The 23255-nt window shown below is 35.2% G+C and overlaps 2 protein-coding genes across 2 annotated transcripts; one reads left to right on the top strand and one right to left on the bottom strand.

Annotated features, from left to right (window-relative positions):
- Positions 1-12338: 12338 nt before the first annotated feature.
- Positions 12339-14542, top strand: LOC147287715 (ATP synthase epsilon chain). The gene is made up of 2 exons (XM_086241785.1): positions 12339-12554; positions 14248-14542. Exons 1-2 carry the CDS (start codon positions 12371-12373, stop codon positions 14271-14273), a joined length of 210 nt encoding a protein of 69 aa, XP_086097911.1. The 5' UTR covers positions 12339-12370; the 3' UTR covers positions 14274-14542.
- Positions 14543-19765: 5223 nt separating this feature from the next.
- LOC147287716 (mitogen-activated protein kinase kinase kinase 20-like) lies at positions 19766-20779 on the bottom strand. Its single transcript, XM_086240945.1, has one exon. The coding sequence runs from the start codon at positions 20774-20776 to the stop codon at positions 19766-19768; it is 1011 nt and encodes a 336-aa protein (XP_086097071.1). The 5' UTR covers positions 20777-20779.
- Between the last annotated feature and the right edge of the window lie 2476 nt (positions 20780-23255).

The raw sequence follows: 23255 nt of genomic DNA on the forward strand, positions 1-23255 counted from the left end.
CTAGTGTAAAGTTGTTCAAGAACACCGGTGACAGTGTTAGACAAACTGAGTATGCGAGCATCATTGGTAGCCTTCGTTATGCTACTGATTGCACTAGGCATGACATAGCTTATACTGTGGGAGTACTTTGCAGATTTACTAGTAGACCTAGTAAAGAGCATTGGAAAGCTATTGAGAGGGTCATGCGTTACCTTAAAAAAACGATGAACCTCGGATTACATTATCAGAAGTTTCACGCTGTCCTAGAAGGATATAGTGATGCAGATTGGAATACTCTATCTGATGATTCCAAGGCCACAAGTGGATATATATTTAATATAGCTGGTGATACAGTTTCATGGAAGTCTAAGAAACAGACTATATTAGCTCAATCCACAATGGAGTCAGAGATGATAGCACTAGCTATGGCTAGTGAAGAGGCAGGATGGTTGAGGAACCTGCTATCAGATACCCCTTTATGGGAGAAACCAATACCAGCTGTTCTTATCCATTGCGATAGTACCGCGGCTATTGCAAAGGTTCAAAATCGTTATTATAATGGTAAGAAGCGACAAATACGTCGCAAGCATAGCACCGTTAGAGCGTTTCTTGATACTGGGGCTATAAGAGTGGATCATGTACGCTCCAATGAGAATTTGGCTGATCCTTTGACGAAAGGATTAGCACGAGAAAAGGTTTGGAAAACCTCAAAAGGGATGGGACTAAAGCCCTTAGATAATTAAGTCACTTGTGATGGCAACCCGACCTATAGACTGGAGATCCCAAGAAATAGGTTCAATGGGTAATAACAAGTCACAAAGTGATATGAGTAAAGTCATGCTAGTAATGTCATATGGAGTTAATACTCCAAGTCCATCCCTAAGAAGCATGACATCCTGAAGCAAATAATTAAGGTTGAATTATAATTTTAATGAAGTCTATATTCTATGTTGAGTGGGATATCTAGCTGCAGGAGTATCCTTGATAGAGTCACCTATGTGAATGTGGAAGTGAGGCCGCTTCCTATGAAATTATGGGCAAATTTCTAGAGCGTTCACTACACCAGGATAAAAGCACAAGGCCGTAATGTGCTGGCTTTTTGAACTTCACCTCAGTAAGGTTATGTGTGTGATGCTGTCAGAGGTAGAGTTCAAAACTATATGTTACTCTTGTTTGTTCTGAAGCATCTTCACTATGTAAAGGTTCAAGTTGAATAAACACCTTTATTTATGCATAGCTTTATGGTATGTTGCTTGATGAATTTATTATTTTTAAATAAACAAGTGGGGGATTATTGGTTTTTCTTTTTGGTGTTTATTAAAAAAAAAAAAAGAGAAACTATTTCAACTTGTTATAAACGTTGTTTGGACTTGGTCAGTAGTTGACCAAGTCTTTCTCAACAACTTGGTACTGGCTCCACGTTTTCAGCCCTTTACTGGTTTTAAATGATGATAAATAGCAGGAGCAGTAGCTTGAATAAATGAGAGGATAATACAGAGTCTTTGAGTGGTTTTCCTTTTCAACCTCTCTCAAATTTTTTTTGAACATAACAAGTATTCCAAGCAACAATATCAGAAGGGTGTTTGTATTCGGGTCTTTCTTTGTGCACGGAAGAATCTAGACAGAGGAGATTCTGGGGCTGTTTTATCCTGGAGGCGTCGTAGGCATCATTGAACTGCTTGCACATCTTGGACAGAGCCGCGAAACGTCTTAAAGAGAGCGACCTTGTACGCGACTCATCCCAAGAATCATCTACATTTACTGAGGTTATCGGGTAACATTGTTCTTTCATTATTTGGTTCAACAATCTTGGCTTCTTCTTTTTCTTCAGGCAGATGTGGACGTTTTCTTCAGGCAGATGTGGACGTTTTCTTGAAGAGTGAGAATAGTAAAAGGCCTTTTTTAATTCTTACAAAAAGGAAAAAAGAAGTAAGTTCTTGGCAAATCTGAAAACTGGCCACAAGCCCACTTTTTTAGTTTTCCACAAGCCCACTTTTTTCAAAAAAAGTGGGCTTGTGGCATTTTATTACCCGAGAGTTAGCCTTTATTACCATTGGTTTATTTTTTTTTTTCTACATAATATATTGAATTTATTTAAAAAGAAAAAAAAGGTAATACATGTAACTGCCCAATTAGTGGATTATTCGGATAAAATAAATAAGTAATTAATAAAAGCTTAGTGCGTAATTTTTTAAATGTTGTAAGAGTTTGTTGAAGATGCTCTATTTTTTTTTTTGGGAACATGTTCTTCTTTTATGATTTACTTTTTTAATTTTTTAATTCAATTATTTGTAGTTTACTATTTATCTCTCATGGGCTTCTTTTGAGATTTTGGTAAATACATGTTTTTAAGGTATTTATAGAAGATATATAGATAAAGGATATATTCATACAAATATATTTGATAAAGAGAAAATTAGAGGAAAATGACTCCAACATATGTGTCGGAGTCAGATCAGGACTCCTGCTTCAAAAGTGTGCATCCATCGAGACTACTATTTCACTTAAGCATTAAATAAGGCTAATCTGTCATATCCGTTACACTTTCCGTAAAAAAATATTAAAATATTGTTTTCACTATTAAAATATTTATAAAAAAAACACTAAATGAATAAAGAATAAAAAAACTAAAAAACTAAAAGAAGAAAAAAAATTAAAAACAAACTAAAAGAAGCAAAAAAAAAAAATAAATACAAACTAAAAATGAAAGAAATTAAAAACAAACTAATGGAAGAAAAAAATTAACTAAAAGAAAAAAAAAAAAAAAAGGGAGGAGCATACGGGGCTTGGGGGGAGGTGGGTGCAACTGCGTTGGGGGGAGGGGTTGCGACAGGGCTGAGGAGGAAGCAGGGTGCAATAGGACTAGTGGGGGAAGGGAGGTACGACGAGGCTGGTTGGGGGAGGGGGTGCAATGGGGATGGGGGACCGGGGGGAGGTGGGTGCGACTGGGCTAGGGGCAATGGGTGCGACGGGGCTGAGGGGGGAGGGGATGTGACAAGGTTGGGGAGGGTGGGGGGGGGGCGACGAAGCTGGGTGGGGAGGGACCTCCTTTTTTTTTTTTCAATTCTTTTTTCAATTTTGTTTTTAATATTTTTCTTCTTTTTGTGTCATTTTATTTTATTTTATTAATTTTCTTCTTTTAATTTTATTTTTATACATATTTTAATAGTGAAAAATGTCAATTCCGTCAATTAGGTCAATTCCGTCAATTTTGACGAAATAGCCACATTTAACGCTTAAGTAAAGTAGTAGTCTTAACAGATGCACTTTTAAAGCGGAAGTCCTGAGCTGGCTTCAACACATAAGTTGGAGTCAATTTTCTCTAATATTTTCCCTTTAATAAAATCTTTTAAAGACTTAATGACTTATGTTCAAGTGGTATGGATGAATTAAGGTGAGAATAGATATCTTAGGTTAAAATATGCATGTAATAAAAAATTATTAAAACATATATACAATAAAATATTAGAGATGTATCATATTAGATGTCAATGGCCCTATCCAAAAATATACATGGTCCCATTTTTATATGTAACTCAATACAACAAAACAACAAATTAAACTGAGGTTGAAAAAATTAAATTAAGGACCTTGCAAGGAAATCATAGATCGAGAAAGTTAAAGCGACTAATTGATGAGACTAATTTTGGTGTTCTTATTTTTCAAATTAAGAACAAAAACGTTAATGGGAGCTATTTGAATGAGCATCAAAGAAAGGTCCATGAAACCAAGACAGTAGTACTGCCGCAATCACAACAATGATAACAACAAAAATTATGGTTCTTTGGATTTGGGAAGGCACAAATGGAAAACCAAAGGCCGGACCTATACCCACCATTATGTATATAATGGCTTCCATTAGCTAAAATTTTTATTCATACTTCAGTTGTAGCTGGAAACAATTTCCTAGTGATTAGGAAGATCGATGAAGACCAACCACCACCTGCAATAAACATGAAATTAATCAATAATATTTAATGGAGCCACCTGAATCGTAGTGACTTGTTGCACGATTATAGCTTCATATTGTCATTATTAATTCTTATAAAAAAAAAAATATACCAACATATATATACATTTAGGATATGCACACGATGAATGATGTTTCTGTTTATGCTTTAAGCCTTAATAAACACTTGTACAGAGCAGAATATATATGCATACACACAGACATAAATATCTACGTATGTATATATGAGTCTCCTCTCCATGTCAAACGAAAAAAAATGTTATGTATATGTGATGGCTAATAGGCCACATGTAATTCATGTCATGCTCTAATTGGCCTTTCTTCTATTAATAGTTGAATTTTCATCTTATAAGAGTGTAGAACATATATAATATGTGGCTTAATTAGCAGAAAAATTACACAATATATATTATGAATCTTTGAACATTTATAATATAGAGACGATGATCTAAATGAAGATTCCCATAATAATGTATAATAACTAATAAGAAAAGCTAGCTAGTTAGCCAACTAACCTGAACACCTGTTGCTGCAATTAGTTTTCCAGCAATAACGCCCCCAAAAATATGGTTTTCCCAATTCGCTAACATAATTCTCAAGTCTGTCCTGTTGCAAATTTTACTACATTCATTATCGATCGGTGTGGTTATATGGTGTGCAGAGAGTCTTACGATGTCGAATCGTCCCTGCAAATATAGCAGAACACTCAAATTAATTTAATTACTTGAGAAAAGTGGATTGTCGATATTTTTCAACCAAGAAAAGTGAATACTTTATTAGTTATAGCTAACGTGGCTTATAAATTGTAAATTTTAGAGGGGGTATTGTTATCAGCACAAGTTTGCAAAAATCAAATTCAGTAATGGGAGAGTGGGAGACTGAAATAGTACCCTTCTAATTAAAGTTTTCGTGTGATCGAGACCTATACATGCTAACAAAAAAACCCCTCCAAAATTTGCCATTTATTTGCTACGTCAATGTATATGGGAGACAAAAAGATTAACTGCACTTACCAATTGGGAGTAAAGTGACACCCCAAATTAAAGTTTGGGGAGAGGGAGGACAAAGTAATACAAATGAAGTTGTGGGAGTAAAGTGAGATATAGCAGTAGTCAAGAAGGCACTTCTATAAATAGCCTAAAAATTAAAGAGGTAATGAAGATATATATAAAGATATAAAGGGTAGATATGATTATATGATGATTAATTTACACAAGCTTAATGAATAGTTGATGCAAACTTAAATATTTTTGAGATAATATTCATCGCAATGCAAACCTCATAAGTGACGACCTTATCATCATTTTGGGGACGAATTACTGCTTGAGAAACTATGCCAACTGCAGACATAATAGAGCATTCATTATGCTCTAAGAGAGACATCAGTCTTTCAGCAAGATCCTGCAAAATTTTCAAAAGAAAATATATATAATGATTAGGAAACAATATATATACATATATAAGATAATAGCATAACCTCTCTAAGTAGAAGACTTTTGATATAAATCTTTGGTTCCCTATAATTTTTCCAAAGTTAAATGCATAGAAAATAAGATATTGATCGACATTAAGTGTTAGATGCATACAGCACTAAGTCTCCCATATATGAAAGTAGGTCCTGAGTTCGGAACTCATAGGAGCAATATTCTACAAATAAAATCATTTTTGGTGCAAAATTAATATCAAACAAGATGCTATATATATATATATATATATGTGCGTGTGTGTACGCATTGAATTTACAAATTAATTAGTTGGTACTTTTGAATTTTGGGTTCTATTGGGGTGAAACAAATTGCATGGAGAGATAGTACAATATATACCATCATCCAAGGCTGGAACTAGAAATTGTTAAAGGCCGGGGAGGCTTAGGTAATATTAATTTAAAATCTAATGACTTTTTTTTTTTTTGGGTAAGAGAGTTAGTAAGTGTTATACTAAGAGAGTGTTTTATTAATTGTGTGTAATAAATAATGTGAGGATGGTTAGTGAGCTATAGGGGTAGGCGTTGGTCGGTAACCGACCTAACAGTTCGATTTCCCTACCAAACTAACATCGTCGGTATGCCAAAAGTTGAAACCGTCGCCAACAACTTGAAGGCTATACCAAACTTGTTGGTATCAGTTCCATTTTAATTAGTTCGTTTCGATGAGAACTTCACCATGATGTGACGTGACAGAGGTGAGAAGGAGATGCGATCAAGGCAAGGGCATAAGCAACGAGGACCTGTGTTAGAGTTGTGTGACTCGACCAGCCAAGGGTGTAGATGCCGTTAATCTCACATCTGATATATAAGTAACTTCACAATCAAACACTCTATAAGTTGGTGATCCACTTCTAATAGCATTGAAGCCTTTTAAAATAAAACCTCACACCCTAAAGAGATTTACTGGACCTCACCCTTCTCGGAAGAGGCTGACCTAGGTGGTTAAGTTAGAGATAATATGTATTAGAGCTATATTAGTAGTGGGTCACACTGGTCCGTATAGCTTGGATCTCGCCAAGCCATGAGTGTGGATAGAGTTAATTCCACATCGGAAAAGTAACTCATCAACAATCAACAAAATTTAAGTTAGGAATCCACTACTAACAGCACTAAGATCATTTGATCGATATAAAACCTCATAACAAAAAAATCCATTGGGCCGACATTATCGGTGTTGTAGCTATATTAGTACTGGGTCATGTTAGTTAATTTGTTGCATGCAATAACTTGGAGACAAATGTGACGGAAAGAGAGAGTATGTGTAATAGTATTCAAAAGTGGCCTTGCCCTAGTTGTCAAGACCTCCTACAAATGCAACGGAGAGAGAGAGAGAGAGAGAGAGAGAGAGAGAGAGAGAGAGAGAGAGAGAGAGAGTACGTATATGTGATAGTATTTCAAAAGAGTACGTATAGGGTTGAGTTTGAGCCAAGCAAATTAATGTAGCAAGTTAACAAACATATATATATGATAGTTGAGGCTTTTCTTTCTAAGTTGTGAATAGATCTTCCCTCGTCGCGAAGATGATCCAGAAGCATTGATGCCTTTTGAAATAAAACTTCACACTAGCTTGATGGCTTGCCCTTATCATGTTGGACATGAGATTGCCGACCAGATTAGTAGTAAGCGAACACCAAATAACCCCATATGTTTTCACTTTGGTCCAAGTCGGGGAAGGAGGAAGCCATAACGTGCACTTGAGGAACTAGAGGATCTTCTAGGGCATGGAGCTAGAGAAGCTAAAGGGATCTTAGCAATATTTGAAACCCAATATTTTTAAATTTTTCTTGTAAGATGCTTGACAAAACACCTCAAAGAGGCATTCCTAAAAGAAGGAGAAGCACGCCTACCTTGATCAAATTCATAAGCCTCTTTATCATACCTCCGTACGTAGTGACAAATTCTTAGCTCCGCACATACCACAACTTATGAAAATTTCTTTGAGATTGGCATGTACGTACATATATACTGAAAATGATTTGATGTTTCTTGGCAAAATCTCTAAATTTATACAAAGGGATCTTAATTTGTTTCTATACCTATCACCTAGCTAGAAATTAAGCATAGTTATATTACTTCATATTTTTTTTCGAACAAATATTTTCCTCTTACATTGGACATATATATGTTACTATAATTCTTGAGTTTCTTCATTATTCGTTGTTCGTCTGACTTGTAGTACATGGAATTTGAGAAATATATCCATTTTGAAGGAGGTTGTGGAGACTTTTGAAGAAATTTTCAACTTTTTGCTCCCTAAAAGTAGGTTGAAAGTTGAGATATAAGTCCTATCCTATGGAAGTAAATACTAAAAAAGGCGCTACTTCCAAAAGGGAGGCTTCATATTTATCAAATAAACTTAGGGTAGGGGATCCCCTACCCTTGTCATTTCTAGAAAATGGTTTTAATCATCTCACTTCAAGAATTTTATGTCTTTCATGACAATATATAAAATATTGAATTTCTCTGTTTATTGTTAATTAATTTTAGGTTGATTCTAACCTAAGCTTTATCAACATGGTACTGCACAAGTTAGAGTCTCATACTTATATTTTATGTAATGCTATTGTATATATTGTTTAAAACTACATCCTTTGAGGCCTATATTTAATTTTTATTCTTTCTATTTTATATATAACTAATCTTCGAATCTTTAAATCTTAATTCTAAACTCTATCAGAGGTCTCTTCTCTGTTATTTGTAGGATTTTGCTTTATTGTGGTAGTGGTTTAATGTAAGCATTAGGAACTTAGGACCTATATTGTTCTATGATCCTATCATATTAATTGTTATGTATGCATACCAATAATGAATTCTAATGAAATCTAGACTGTTGGAGTTGTATGCCGCACTAGAAAGAAATGAAGTACTTAATCATTTACAATGATCAATAAGAAATTAATGTATAATTTTAGAGATGAATAATAATTAAATGCTAAAAAGAAATAGTAAGGAACCTCTCCAGCATTGATCCTGATGACGAATGGTTGTAAGAAGGGTCTTGGCAAATACTCTGCAAAAAATTTGAATGTCTTAACCATCAGAACTTTGGAGTGTATTAAAACAGAGACACTGAACAATGAACATAAAAAGAAAAAATGAAAGAAAAATTGATGTGGACTAACTAAAAAAAATTAAGGATAAAATTATCACTATTAGAAAAATGGGCTATAGGAGCTTTTGAGTAGGGGAGAAATAGGGGAAGCGCCTCTAATTTTTTAAAAGTACTAGAGGCGTAAATTTAAGAACTCCTTTATGTGTTTATAAAAAAAAATTTGCGACCGAAAGAAAGCGCCCCTATCTATATTAGGGATAGAATAGAAGTGCCCCTAACATTTTAGCAAAAGGCGCGAAAGTTTTGGCGCCTAAATTTTGTACAATTAAAAATAACGACACAAAATTATGCCTCTATGTTAACAAAAAAAACATAGATCACTTGAATAATTAAATTTGGGATACAAATAGAACCACCTCATCGTTAACGATAAAGTAGATTTATTTATGTAACAAATACTGTTGAAAACACATCAATAATTGTTAGGAACTCAACATGACTAAATCTTGTCAATGATTTACCATCTAGCAGCCTAAAAAAAAATAGTATGCAAATTCTAGAACGATTGAAACACAATAAAATCAAAATTTTTCGTACATCAATTCAAATCTTTAGACTCAAATTCTTTCAAAATAATGTAACAAAAAAAAATTATACCATTATGATGCATAACAAGAAATTCACAAAAAATATATCATGAAAAGAAAGTACCCCCTGGTAAAGAAGTTTTTGGTGGCTTCCTTGAGCATCGAGTTTTTGTTTTCTTTTCTTTGCCTTTGCCTACATCCTCTTTTGAAGAGGAGGCATTGTGCTGGCTAAAGTTGACAGTGGGTGTTTCTTCATAAAGAACCAATTGCATGTTCTCTGCCATAGCTCAAATTCCTAGAGAGAGAGAGAGAGAGAGAGAGAGAGAGAGAGAGAGAGAGAGAGAGAGAGAGAGAGAGAGAGAGAATCTGAGAATGATAGAGAGTGAGAGAGAGCGTGAGTGAGCGAGAGAAGAGATCGAGGGAATAAGGCTGGCTGGTATTCGCATGAATAATACTTGGCAAAGAAAATGAGAAAAAAACGAACACATGTCAAATTGTAATTTGATACATGTCAAATACAGGTAAGGAGCCCACATAGTTTCTTGTGCATTGTATCTGGTGTTAATTTCATAATTCATAAATAAATTTTGGATATAGACTATCCGGTGAAACTGCCTAAGTTGGATTACTTCCCAATTTTGAAAATAGTAATTCAGGCAACCTATCGTCTAGCATTTACACAATACATGACTGAAATTCTAAACACACATATTTAGTCAAACATGATTTACCAATAACCTGTATTTTGCAAACTATGGTAAGATCCAACTTTTCTCTTTTTCTTAAATTTCATTCTCATTTGTATCCTCTTACAATTTACATAATGATAGGTTTTAAGTTTTGTCTTTGAAATGATGAATATTGTTGATCATCTTAGAAAATTTATGGATTTGGCACGTGGCTCTTCAAAATGAGTGAATTGACTGTTTATGGATTTTTTGTATAGTGGGTTCATTTTTTTTTTTTTTGTTACAAGGGAAGGTCAAATGTGGAGGGGGATTCTAATTCTTGCCTTGGGTGTAGGGGTAATGCTCTCAACCCGAACTCGTCCAAATCCAACTAGGTGTTTGAACCCGTGTGGAAGGATTTGTAAAAGTCAAAACTCACCCGAACTCGACTTCAACCCGAATTTTTTTGGGTTGGGCCTAGGTAGAGGTCGTGCTCGCCCAAGCCCGAACCCAAACCTGAACCCGAACTCGAGCCCGAGCCCGAGCCCGAGCCCGATTCCGAATTCGAACTCGATTTATATTATTATTATACTATAATCTATATATTAGTTTGCATGTTAGTTTAAATTAGCAAGACAATATTTATTTATATATATTGTTATTGAAAAGAAACTAGAGATTCTAAACGACATCGAAATATCTATTCTATCTTATATATTTGGGCTAATTACAAAGTACCCCTCCCAATTTTTCCTTCAATTTCAATTCCCCCCATAAGGTTTTAATTTTTTTAATATACTATATGTAGTTTTCATTTTAAGTGAATGTGCCAATGCAACCATTTCGTTAAGTTTGACCAATTGGTCAACCATTAATAGGTGTAACTCTTTGTGAGCCCGCCTCTTAGCTAATGTAGACTCAACACAAGGGATTAAATCTCTCTCCTCCCCCTCTTCTTCTGCATATCCACCCCCGATCAAACCCTTCTTCTTCTTTTTACTCTCTCTCTATTCTCCCATTCTTCTACAAATTCACCCTCGCTCAAACCGTCCTTCTATTTATATTTCTAGATTATTATATTTGTTATTGTCCACATAGTGCCAACTGAGTTTCCATATAAGAAAAAAAGGACCCATGCATTTCGTGTCACCGCTTAATAATTGACCAAATTGTCAACCTAAAGGAAGTTTGGTAATGGGTGACATTGACTTAATTGAAAACTATATGTACTACATTGAAAAAATTAAAACCCTATAGGGGAATTAAAAATGGCAGCAAACCTGAGAGGGATACTTTGTAATTAGCTCTAAATATATTTTATATATTTTTGTGTGGAATAAAACCTAAACTGTGGCGTTTGATAACAACATGATTATTTTCTTTTCATGTTGAAGCTATGAAGGTATTGCTTTGTTTTATTTGAACTTGGTTGATATTTGAAGTTTAGAACTATAGTGCTTGATTAATTGAGATAATTGTGTTGTACTTTTATCAAGATTATTATTTTTTTTTTTTTCACAGGTTGAGCCCAACTTGTTTATTCATTTTACGAGTTGAGCCTAACCTAAAAAAGTTAGGCAACTCGAACCCAACCCAAGCCCAACCCAAGTTGAGGTTGGAATGTTGGATTGTATTGGGTTCATTTATTTGCAACTCGGGTAAATCTGAACCCGAAAATAGAGCATGAGTTGAGCTTGGCCGGATTGACCTTTCAACCCGCCCGAGTTACACCTCTAAAATAAACTAATTAATTATCGTGTGTGATGTGTGTATGAAGAAAATAAGTATAAGTACGAGATAATTTCTTTTGTCCTTCATGTACAAAGTACATGTTCATTTTGTCCCCCAATTTAGGGGAAGTTGTTAATTTATACTTGATTGAAAAAATTTCAAAGTAAAATGATACAATTGGAAACATTTTTTGGTCTAACAATTGAAAACATTGAAACTACATAAACTACAATGAAAAATAGTCCAAATTATAAGAACCAAAAGAGTGAGGCTATGCAGACCACTCTTAAGTGCTGAGTTGACCACCCTAACATATTTTTTCCAACTTTTTTTCTATTTTACCCTTTATTGCAAAAACATGATAAAATCACCCAGATCCATTCGGTGGTCATCTACCGAAACATCCACCAATGTTCAACAGATAAGTGTCGAATAAATATAAATATTTCGACAGATAACTATCGAATGCCTTTTTCATTTCCATTCGGTAGTTATCCACTGAATAATCCACCAATGTTCAGCAGATAACTGTCGAATAACCATAAATATTTCGGTAGATAACTGTCAAATGACCCGACGAACAAAATTAAAATTTTTTGTTTTAAGGGTAAAGTTGGAATTTTGAAATAGGGTGATCAACTCAGCAATTTAGAGTGGTCGGAATAGCACTGGCCGAACCAAAATTGTAAATCCGCCATAATTTCATAATGCATTACAGGCCTTTATGGTTTCACCTCATTTGGGCCTTGGATGGGCCGTTGTGGACCTTCAAGGCTTCAACATGTAAAAGCTCAAACCACTCAAGCCGGCCCATTTAGCAGCCCATGTAGACTACCACTGCGGTTAAATTGTGGTGGTCTAGGTCACACTGACACAGAGAGATCGAAAAGCAGAGAAATGGCGTCGAACGCAGTGGTACCGTTTTGGCGTGCGGCCGGTATGACCTACATCTCCTACTCGAACATCTGCGCAAATCTGGTACGGAATTGCCTGAAAGAGCCTTACAAGACCGGAGCAATATCCCGCGAGAAGGTCCACTTCGCCGTCTCCAAGTGGGCCGAGGGCAGGCCCGAGAAGCCCAGTAAGTTCATTCCTCATTTTCTTTCAGATCTACGGTTTTCATTTCATTAGCTACTGTTTGTTTGATCATTGAAAACTCATCTCTTTGGTCGTTCTTAGTCTATGATTTTGATCCGTGTGTAGAATTTTGGGATTTTTCGGATAAAGGGCAATTTTTGGAAAATAACGATTTTGTGAAATGGTGCTTAATTAAGTGATGGGCAGTATGCGGTGTAATTAGAGCTGAGAAATTTTGGGTTTAAAGTTATTGGCTTTGGTTTGAAGCATGAGTGGCTCACGTGATGGATTTTTTTGAAAAATAAAGCATTGAAATTTCTCTTTTTGTATAACAAATAAGGGTGCAAATGCATTTGATTAAACTTAGCCCATTGGATTCAGGGTTTTCTTCCTACTTAAGATTTATGTGAAATTATTCAGGGCTGTTGACTCTTAGATTAATTTGGGTTATTATGTATTGATGATCATTTCATGTGTATGATGAGGATATTTAGTAGAGCACTTGTTGACCCTTTTGGTTTAAGAGTAAATAAAAGTAAAATGAATCGCAATCCTTCTGAATATGTTAGCTTCACTGTGTTGGCTTAAGTTAAATGTACTTCATGAACTCCTCTTTGGGTCCAGCTGCCCACAGATAAGGAGTTGGACCCAGGACAACTCCCTAAGAAGAGAGAAGGAGGTAGGATAGGAAGGTCGGGCTACAGCATGTGATTTGCAGGAACTCTGTGGCAGCATATTGTTTCTTAATTAGCATGCATATGTAATTTCTTTTATAACCTGTAATGATGCAAGGACAAGTGAGAAATTTTAATACACTTCTTTTGTACTGTCTGCCTTGTCATAGTAAAGCTGGGGATTTTTATTTAAGTTTCAGGGCAATTGCTTGAAAGAAGACTTTCTAGGAGAATTCTTTTTTGTGTTTTTAGGAGGGGATTGTAGCAATCATAGCTTCTTGAACTGACTGAATTATTGATATTAGTGTTGGAAGAAGATAACATGTTAACTACTGTTAGAAACATTCAGGCTTATATAAACTTATAAGAATCTACCAAGTAATTTTGTATATGCATGACATTATATGCATCACTGACTCTGACATGTATGCTCTCCCATTAAAGTTGCCACAAAGAGCCCCACAAGGCCCAAGCCTTATCCCATGTATTGTCGGACTGGTTGTTCATTACCTGTCTATATTGCTTTGTCTTGGGCGCTCTAATTTCCTTGTGTTCTAGGATTTCTACTTGGAGATTCTGTACGTAGTATGTTGTAAGGTGGTGTGTTGATTATGATTAGGTTGTAATCAAAATTGAGATTAAAAATATATATTTTTTTGACTTTGAGGTTGAAATAAGGAATTGTAATTTCTACGTAATTTGTTGGGTTGTGTGTTCTCTAGAATGTCTTTTGTGAACTGTTGTTTTAATTCATGAGAATTGTTTTTGTTTGGATCTGCTAACTAAAATCTGTCAAACAATGCACTTGAAGGATGGCTGTGGATTCTTAAGTATTAATATTTTAAATTTCTTTTATTTCTGATGGGGTCGCATCTTAAGTATGTGATTGTAATCTTTCATGTCTTCCCTTTACAAAAATTTATGCATTCGCATAGTATTTTTTTTTTTTTTTTGAACTCTGTAAATAATGAATTTATATTCCGCTGGAACAGTTTTCTTATGGGTTTTATTTTTTCCCAACAGCTATCCGTTCGGATTCACCTGAATGAGCTGAGAAGTGTTGGGTTGCTCATGCCATAGAGTTGCGCATATGCTTTCTTCCTTTTCTTGTCAATTTGACAGATGTGATTATATTGGGGTTTTATGCCCAAAACTTTCAGATGTGGACTCTGTTTCTGCATGATATTTCTCTTATAATAATGTAATTGACACAAATTAAGTGCCTGATTATTTAGTAGTGTAGTCTCACCCTGCAACTACTCCTTCACAATTTTAGAAGAATGTTCCTCCACCAGCATTTTCAGGTAGAGAATATCCATTTACTTGTCCTATGAAGGTTATGTGAATTTGCATAGCAGACGTGTCCCAGGGTTTTTGGCTTTTCACAGTGAAATACTGAAATGCTTGCTAGGCACATAGTAGTTTCTTATCATTGTAGAAGAGATAATTGAATCTTGTGTTCGGCAGGGTTTCATAGAATCGGAGAGAATATCTTCCAGTGTAGAATTGAAATGCAAGACAAATTGAAAGGTAGGCAAGTATGTGCTTCTGTGAAATCAAATAAAAAAGATGGTTTAACCAGAATCAGACGATTAAATAATGGGCCTAAGCAACCATCCCCTTTGACAACCCCCAGCGAAGTTGGTTACCCGGGGGTATTCTGACCCCGTTGTTGTTGGATTCATGGTTACTTATTGGTGTAGTGCTTTTTGTGCCATCCCCACGTCTTGGTACTTTATAACACCATAACAAATGTCCATTGGTCTTTTGTGGCCTGGTAATGGATGACTTTCATCACTGCAGCCCTCAAAGCTCTCAAATGTCCCCTGCATTTTTTGTGCAGAATCCTCCTTGATATTTTCGTGGGTTGAAAATAAAGATTAATTCTTCAAATTTGGTTACTATTTCTGACATGATCCTCCTTGCTCAAGCCAAATTAAAAGATGTACAATACAAGCCTACAATTTGAGACAAGAAAAGTGGTAGGTGTTGGGTTCAAATCAAAAAGGGTTTAAAAATAAGGAAATTAAAGGAAACAATATAATAAAACTTCTTTTATCTCCACAGAAGTTATAAATTAAAGAAAACTAAAGGAAACTGAATATAATCAAAAGGGTATGAGATAGCTTTGCAAAATTTAATTTTGAAAACTTTATGCCAAGCACCAAGATCATGTGCTACAAGTCTTACCGGCTTGGAGTAGATGCGCCAAGTCCAGCATCCAGAAGTGTGATAACAGTAGATAGTTCTTTATATAATTGAACCATTTGTCTAGCTATACATATTTGAGTGGGGATGTTAGGGGGGGAATTTTTTATTTTATTATACAATTCAAAACAGAGTAGAAATGTACTGCTCATAATGTGCTTGTCCTTGATTGACAGAACAATGAAAGCTGTACATATTATAATTAACTATTAGTTTGATCAAAACGAAAATGAGATGAGAGCTGTCTTAGGTTGGCAGCTTTGTTGGTTTCATTGCCCTTTTCAAGTTCACGGGGTGAACAAGGTTGAACCAATAACTTGTTCTGATCAAAGAAACGAGGAACATGTACAATTCATGCGTACGAAGTGCACAACGTTCTTCAATGGTGATGTATTAATTACAATCTACTTCAATGTTAGGGGGGAGTTTAATTAGAAGCAAGTTAAGTAACACTAACATAATCACAATATTAAATCATACTAGGTACTTTTTATTGAGGGAGGAGTTGCTATATATATGTCAACCTAAAATCAAATAACTATGTATTTTTTTTGTTTGGGATACAGACTATAAAGTGTAACTGTATTCTTGTTGTAATGGAAAATGGAACTATGCAAAGTATAACTACATGAGGGAAAAGCTTTTAATTTCTAGCCACTTTGAACTGATTTAAGACAGACATCTATAAATACATCAATGGAGAAATGATGGACCAACTGCATCCAAAAGAAACCGATCTGCTACAATTCCAAACTTAACCAAAACCAAAACCACAACAAAACAAGCAGGACCCGAGTTGCTTCAAATTTCTGGAAAAATAATGGTCCAGTTGCATTCTTAAGCCAAAAAACCAATCTGCTACAACTTGAAAATTAGGAAAAACCAGAATAAAACAACTAGTCCCTCAGTTGGTAATGTAAACAAAGTACTACAGTCTTAAAATAATTTCATAAACTTGAAATGATTAAGGGTGTGTTTGGTAATACTGTGAAAATAATTAGCTGTGAATTAAAGCTGCTGTGAGGTATAACTAACTGTGAAACAAAGTAGTTTAGTGTTTGGTAAATTGTGTTTTCAAAAGTGCTGTGAAGTAAAAGTAGCTGTGAAGCAAAGCAATACTGTTTGGTAAATTTTCATGTAAAAGTGCTTTGGATGTTTATAATGACTAAAATTGACATGTTATAGTTGAAAATATTTTTTACTCATTTGTTTGGCAAAAAAAGAGTGTTTTTTGCTTGTTTTTCAATTTTTTTTTTACAAATTAATAGTTTTTCATTTTACATGTTAATATGTATGAGGTCTAAACTGACACATGTCTCTCATTTGTTTGATATTTGAAACAAGTTTCAAACAACATAATATAAATAAGTTTCATAATAGACATGCAACTAGTTAGCATATTTTTTCATCATATAATTAAGCCACTGAAGCTTGATGTCTGGATCTTCAATAGTAGTGAACATCTCTCTCCTCTCTTGACTCATAAATAACTCAGTCGCATAGAGCCACAAACTGCTCCCGGCCTCTGCCCCAGGTAAAGATGAGACTACCTTCATCACTTCAGGAATACTACTAGCTTGTGAGGTTGCATGCATTACTGAAGTAGCAGTACTCCTAGTTTCAATTGCATCAACCATTCGATCAATTTGTTGCGACAATTTCGCAGCACCTCCTACTTTTCCCCTTCTTGTAAAAGTTCCTTTGCCTTTCTTCTCTTCAGTTGCTTTTCTTTTTCCCTTCCTTTTCAAAGTGAGTAGTAGGACGGCGTCCTGCCTCAACCTCCTTGATACAAAGGTCACAAAATATAGGTATATTATGCTCATTCCATACAGCCTTAACTCCTGAGTCATTCTTCTTTCCCATCTGTATATAAGTACTTGGTTCCATAACCAAAAGATAGCCAAAAGATAGCCAAAAGATAGCCAAAAATAAACCAAACTGATCATGGAAGTGACTCAAGCATTAAAGTGATTAGTCATAAAAACATAATGAGCTGTCTCATTATGGAAGTCTCTATCATGGAAAGCAATTAAGTGTGTTAACTGTTAAGTCTGTGTTTATGGTTCAGATTCAGGTGAGGAACACTAACTAAATTTATAGCCTTGGCCATTAGAGTAATGGTTCCTGGATGTACCAAGCTTGTGTCTTAACTAGTCAGACACCCACTTGACTACTTGAGCACCAATCTTTAAATGTTCAGAGAACCAAAAAGGGATTGCAATCCAAAAATGGACAATAATCAATAATCAATAATCAATAATCGATCAATAATCAATGCCTCCTAGGGATTGCAATCAAATGGACATAAATTTGTATTGATTTTTGTTCGTGCTTCAGTTTCTCTTCTTCTACGGCTTAGATAATAAGTTAAGATCAATGCCTCCTAGGTCATCACTTTACCACCCAAGTCAAAAATCCACTCAAGCCATTTCTTCTTCAGGCACTAACAAAAGCAGCCATAACCATTTCATCTTCAAGAAAACCCCAAGTAGGTAATTTATAGTAGATGTTAAAAAATAAAAGTGCACTTGAATACACACAGTAACAAAGCAAAAATAAAAACTTGATGATCAATTCAACAAACTTAAATGCTCAGATCATTGTGACAGTGGAACTTATCCAAGCCCTACAGAGGCAATAACCAACACAAACAAACAATTCAGACATTGGCAGACACTCGATATTAGACAAACAACAAGAGTTACCAGAAAAGAAAAGGATGGAGTTCAAGAAATTACTAATTGCTCCTGTAAAATTTTTCTCTCTTGAATGCTTGAACTCCTCTCCTCTGTTAGCTTTAAAATAGTAACTTCAGCCTGGAAAAAATTAGAAAAAAACAAAAAACAAAAGGAGCTGGGTTAATATTATATTTTGAAAACTAATCAAGTAGAGACTGGATTCCAGCAGCATGCCTGTACATTGTATGAAGAGTTTGATTATTGATTATTGATTACTTGCAAACCTCAACCAAATCACTTGCTAGAAGAAGTAATATCCTTGCCCATATAACAGGGGTGATTGGTTTCTATTTCAGAAGACAGCTCAAAGGGTCAAGAAACATTTATTGTAGAAGCTCAACTGTGCTGAAGTCATTGATAAGAGATGTGTAGAAAGTGAAAGCAATTAGGATTCTAGGTGATTGAGTAAAAATAAATTACTCATAAAAGATTTTCTGGTCATTGTTTGAATCCACAGGAGTTACTACCATTAGACTAATCAGAAACTCAACACTCTGTATGTACTAAACAAGAATCCTAAAGAAACCAATCCATTATACAAGCAAGAGATGAGAGAGTGGGTGATATAAATAAATAAACCTCAAAATCTCAAACAAGTGATCGAGGCAGTAAAACCTTTCTACATCTCAAACTAAACCCCATAAATCATCAATTCGCACAAAACCCATATGCACCAGAAAGATTCTTAATCATCCAATGCAACAGCAGCTGCTTATTAACACAAACACACTGCACTCACTATTGTAATGCAAGCACTAATTCAAAAAAACAAGATATGGGGTTTTTTTTTTTGGGAGGATTGATTGAATTTGTACCTGACTTTCAGCAAGCACTAATTAACTAAGATGAAATTCCCAAACAGAAATCAAAATTCAAACAACAAGCCTGGCCTCACTCAATGAACCCTAAATCAAAAATTTAGGAAATTTTGACAGAGAGAGAGAAACATAGAGCACTAACCTATGGAGACGACGACAACAGACGATGGAGACGACGACAACAGATGATGGAGACGACGACAACAGACGATGGAGACGACGAGAAGAAAATGGCGATTGAAGGCTTTCAAGTTGCAGAGACTGTGAGAGAGAACGGCGGAGAAGACAACATCGTGAAAATGTGAGGTATAACATGTAATTTTTCTAACATGATCGAGGGTATAATAGGAAATGTAAATATTTCATTAAATGACCGGTTTTTTGTAACTCACAGCTGCTTTTAAAAGCAGGGGAGGACCTGCTTTGCATAGTTACTTTCACTCACCTCCAACTTTCATACAAAGCAACTTAATTAATATTTACCAAACACCAATTAGCTGCTTTAATTGTGTGTCACCTCACAATTGTAATAAAAAGCTGCTTTTCCATGTTTACCAAACGCACTCTAATTTTGTACAATTCTGTGATTATAAACTTGAATAATTGATCAATTGCAAGTTATGTACTTTACAAGTTAAAACAATAAAAGAGTAAACAAAAACAGTCGCTTTCTATAGTCTATAGTCCAGCAGGCAGAAGGCAGAGGTTGAATTCTGGGAACAATGACATTTGGTTTGCAGTAGCACATCAAAATGCATGTCACTTCTCTTGTCCAACTTATACAACAAAACCAGCAGGGGAAGGCTGAATTCTGGGAACAATGACATTTGGTTTGCAGCAGGAGCAGCCATCTGCATAGCCCAAAGATGAGCTAACCACCTGCCTGTGATCTGCTTCGAATGGTTGTGGCTGCACTACAAATGGATGATTCAAGAGCTCTGCAGCAGTTGATCTTTCCCGGGACCTTACGGCCATGCAACTCTTGAGAAAATCCCTCCCCGCATTTGATATTTCATAAGGAATGTTGTTAGTGAAATGTTCATCACCAATCATGTCCAGGAAATCTTCCATATCCGAACAAAGCTTCAAATCCCAAAGGCACTTTCCAGTTAGCATCTCAAGCACAACACAACCAACAGACCAAATGTCAGATGACTCATCCTGAACATTATCAATCAAAGCTTCTGGGGACAAATAAATAGGGGTGCCTCTCCATCGTTCCACATGTTCTTTGGTTCTCTTTGCCAATCCCAAATCTGCAATCTTGGCCACAAAACCACTAGGACTAGTACTAGGCACAAGCAGGATGTTATCTGGCTTCAAATCACAGTGAATATAACCACAATTATGAATATGATTAATTCCTTCAAGAATTGTCTTTGTAAGCTGCCTAACATGGTATTCAGGCAAACCATGATCGCCAGATTTCTTGATGAGATCATGAAGGGTTCCACCAGAGGCATACTCCAGCAACAAGTTATAAACCATACCATTCTTATTGGTTGTGAATTCTTCACCAAAGCGCTCAATGACAAAAGGGGAACCCCTAATATAGAAGAGAACATCTGCCTCATGCTGAATGGATGTTGAAGCAGAGACCTCGGCCGACTTCACCGCCATGACTGCAGGCATACTACGACTAAACTGAGTTCTGGGTTTCTTGGGAGTAGCAAGAAAGACGGAGCCAAAGCTTCCTTTGCCCAATAAATCCCCTCTCAACCACTTCTCTCCGTGACTCCACATAAGCATCTCTCCTTCTACTTCTTGTTCTTCAGCCTTTCTTTTCATGATTGATTTCCTCACCAAAAAAAGCTAGGTAATAATGATTCTGTATTGGGTTTGTAAGTGTTTCTTAGAATGAGGGTGAGAATGCAAGTGAGTGTTGGTTAGGGTTGAGATAGTATTAGTCGGTGGTATTGTAATGTATTATTAGTTTCAGTAGGAATGTGGATACTAATATAAGCTTCATTTTGATATATGTGACTTGCATATTAAGCTAGCCACTAATAGTAACAACCGGGAACCAAGGATTTATTTTTACAAACACAATAATTTATTTTGTCCTCGAGTAGCCTGATTAGGGTGGCAACAAGGACTGGGATGCAAGTCAGCATGTACGTACGTACGTGCGTCAAATAAATAATATAATTAATACTGTTCTACTGCAATTATATTGTTCGACTGCTCTAGCCTCTAGTTAATTTCATGCACATATATATGGACTAAAGTGAGAAATAGGGACTAAATTGTTTTGATTTTAATAAAAATAAGTGATAATTGGATAATAGAGACTAAAGTTTCTTATTGCCACTCCTTTTCTGTGTAACTAAATGATAGTGAATTTTGTTCACATTTTTTATAATGTACATTCCATAACGTCTATGGCTTACATCGATCTGATGTATACAATAAGCATATGTAAATTTTTCTCTTTACATACGAAAGGCGCCAAGTACGTATACTTTTCTTTCAATAAAGAACATATTTCCCTAATGTATGAACTTAAAAGGAGAACATTCTATACTATAATTAAGTTATAAACCAAAACTTTGATTTTCTGACATGTTTTAATTATCTAGCTAAAATGTGTATATGTTATTAGTTAGTTAATTTTCTTTAGTATCACATTCTTTTAATGGTTGCGAAAAAGACATTCTTTTATTTAAATTGATCAAACTCAAAATTAATCCCTAAAATCTTCACATGGTGCTTGGTTTAGATGATGGATTGGTGAGTAAAAATGACAATAAGACAAAGGAAGGTCAAAGTTGTTATTACCATCCTCGTAAAAAATTATTAAGTATAACAGATATATTGGCACGTGGTATAATTAATTTAACATATAAGATTATTATTAGACGTCATATTTATATTTATAGAATATAATATTAATAATATCTACTCATATTATAATATATAGATTGATTATACCACGTGACAACTTATACATAATACTTTCCCGTCAAGTAGGCCTAGGCCCATACCATTTAAAAAAAATATATAAACATAGCTATAAATACATAAATTGTATAAATTTTTCGGTCATTAATTATTAACAACAAAATCATTGTTTATATTGGGTTTATCTTTCTTATTTTTCTGTTGAACCAATTTAGATCAACCAATGGCAAGTTATTTCAATCACATTACATCAAATAAATTTTTCGTTATATATGCATGAGTTTATAACACAAATTGATACTCAATACTAGGTGGGCACGGTCCGGTTCAGCCTGGTTCACCCCTGAAACCGTGATCCGCGCCGGAAGTGTAATCCCGACTTTTCCAATTCCGACGGTTCGATTCAGTTGTCCAATTCGATTTTGGAGCAAGAGAAAGAGAAAGGGAGCGTCTGCGGCTTTGGAGCTTCGATCCATCGTCTATGGTGGTCGAATGGATGATCAGTGTCCAGCATCGAGTCCAGCTCGACAAGAGGAAGAGGTTGGTGGTGAAGAGCGGCTGCGACGATGCCGGAATAGTAATGTCACCGCTGGAGATGACGATCGGATTTCAGCTGGTTATCGGGTTTCTATAATCTCTAATTACACACGCATAGCAAATGGGGACAAAGCCCATTACAAATGCAAGGCCCAGAAGCGGGTCAAACCACTAGTCCGTGTCACACTTCTCTATTGTTTAAAAACATATATGTACTATTGGCCAAAAAAAAAAAAACATATATGTACTCATGAAACTTTATCACAGACAATATATGTCACAATCCTCTAGTCATTGTCCTGTTAAGATGGTGTAAATAATTTATTTCATTCAAACTAATTTTATTCACATGGTCTACAATCACAAATACTATGCAATCCAAATATCTGATATCTCTCTCATACATAACATTGTTTCATATGACTGAGTAGTATAAACTATTGTTTCTTGCATTTGTTGTAGCAAGTTTCTACGTTGCTTTCCTCACCTGCATCTGCAACATTGAGAGGAAACATGAGAAGCAAATTAATATTACCTTTTTGCTTAGTACAATATATGTTATAAAAGAAAAATTATTTCTACCTAATGATCGACAAGGGATGATTGAAGCCTATGCTCAACTTAGAGGTGTGTTTAAATTGAGAGATATAAAATGTTACTATACTACTTTTCTTATAATTTCATAAAATGGGAAAGTTTCATTAATTCATGATCACTTGAAAAGACATATATGTGGATCGTTTTTCCCCCTTTTTTCTAACCAATATGGATGCTTGTTAAAGAAAATATTAAAAAGAAAAAACTATGGGTCTTACTAAGCTAGGCGCAT

This window comes from Dryas octopetala, chromosome 4 (genome assembly GCF_963921425.1).
Source record: "Dryas octopetala chromosome 4, drDryOcto1.1, whole genome shotgun sequence".
Classification (NCBI taxonomy): domain Eukaryota; kingdom Viridiplantae; phylum Streptophyta; class Magnoliopsida; order Rosales; family Rosaceae; genus Dryas; species Dryas octopetala.

Coding starts and splice junctions, on each gene's coding strand:
- LOC147287715 (XM_086241785.1), top strand. CDS start 12,371: ATGGCGTCGAACGCAGTGGTACCGTTTTGGCGTGCGGCCGGTATGACC. Junction 12,555..14,247: donor GGGCAGGCCCGAGAAGCCCA/GTAAGTTCATTC, acceptor TTTTCCCAACAG/CTATCCGTTCGGATTCACCT.
- LOC147287716 (XM_086240945.1), bottom strand. CDS start 20,776: ATGAAAAGAAAGGCTGAAGAACAAGAAGTAGAAGGAGAGATGCTTATG.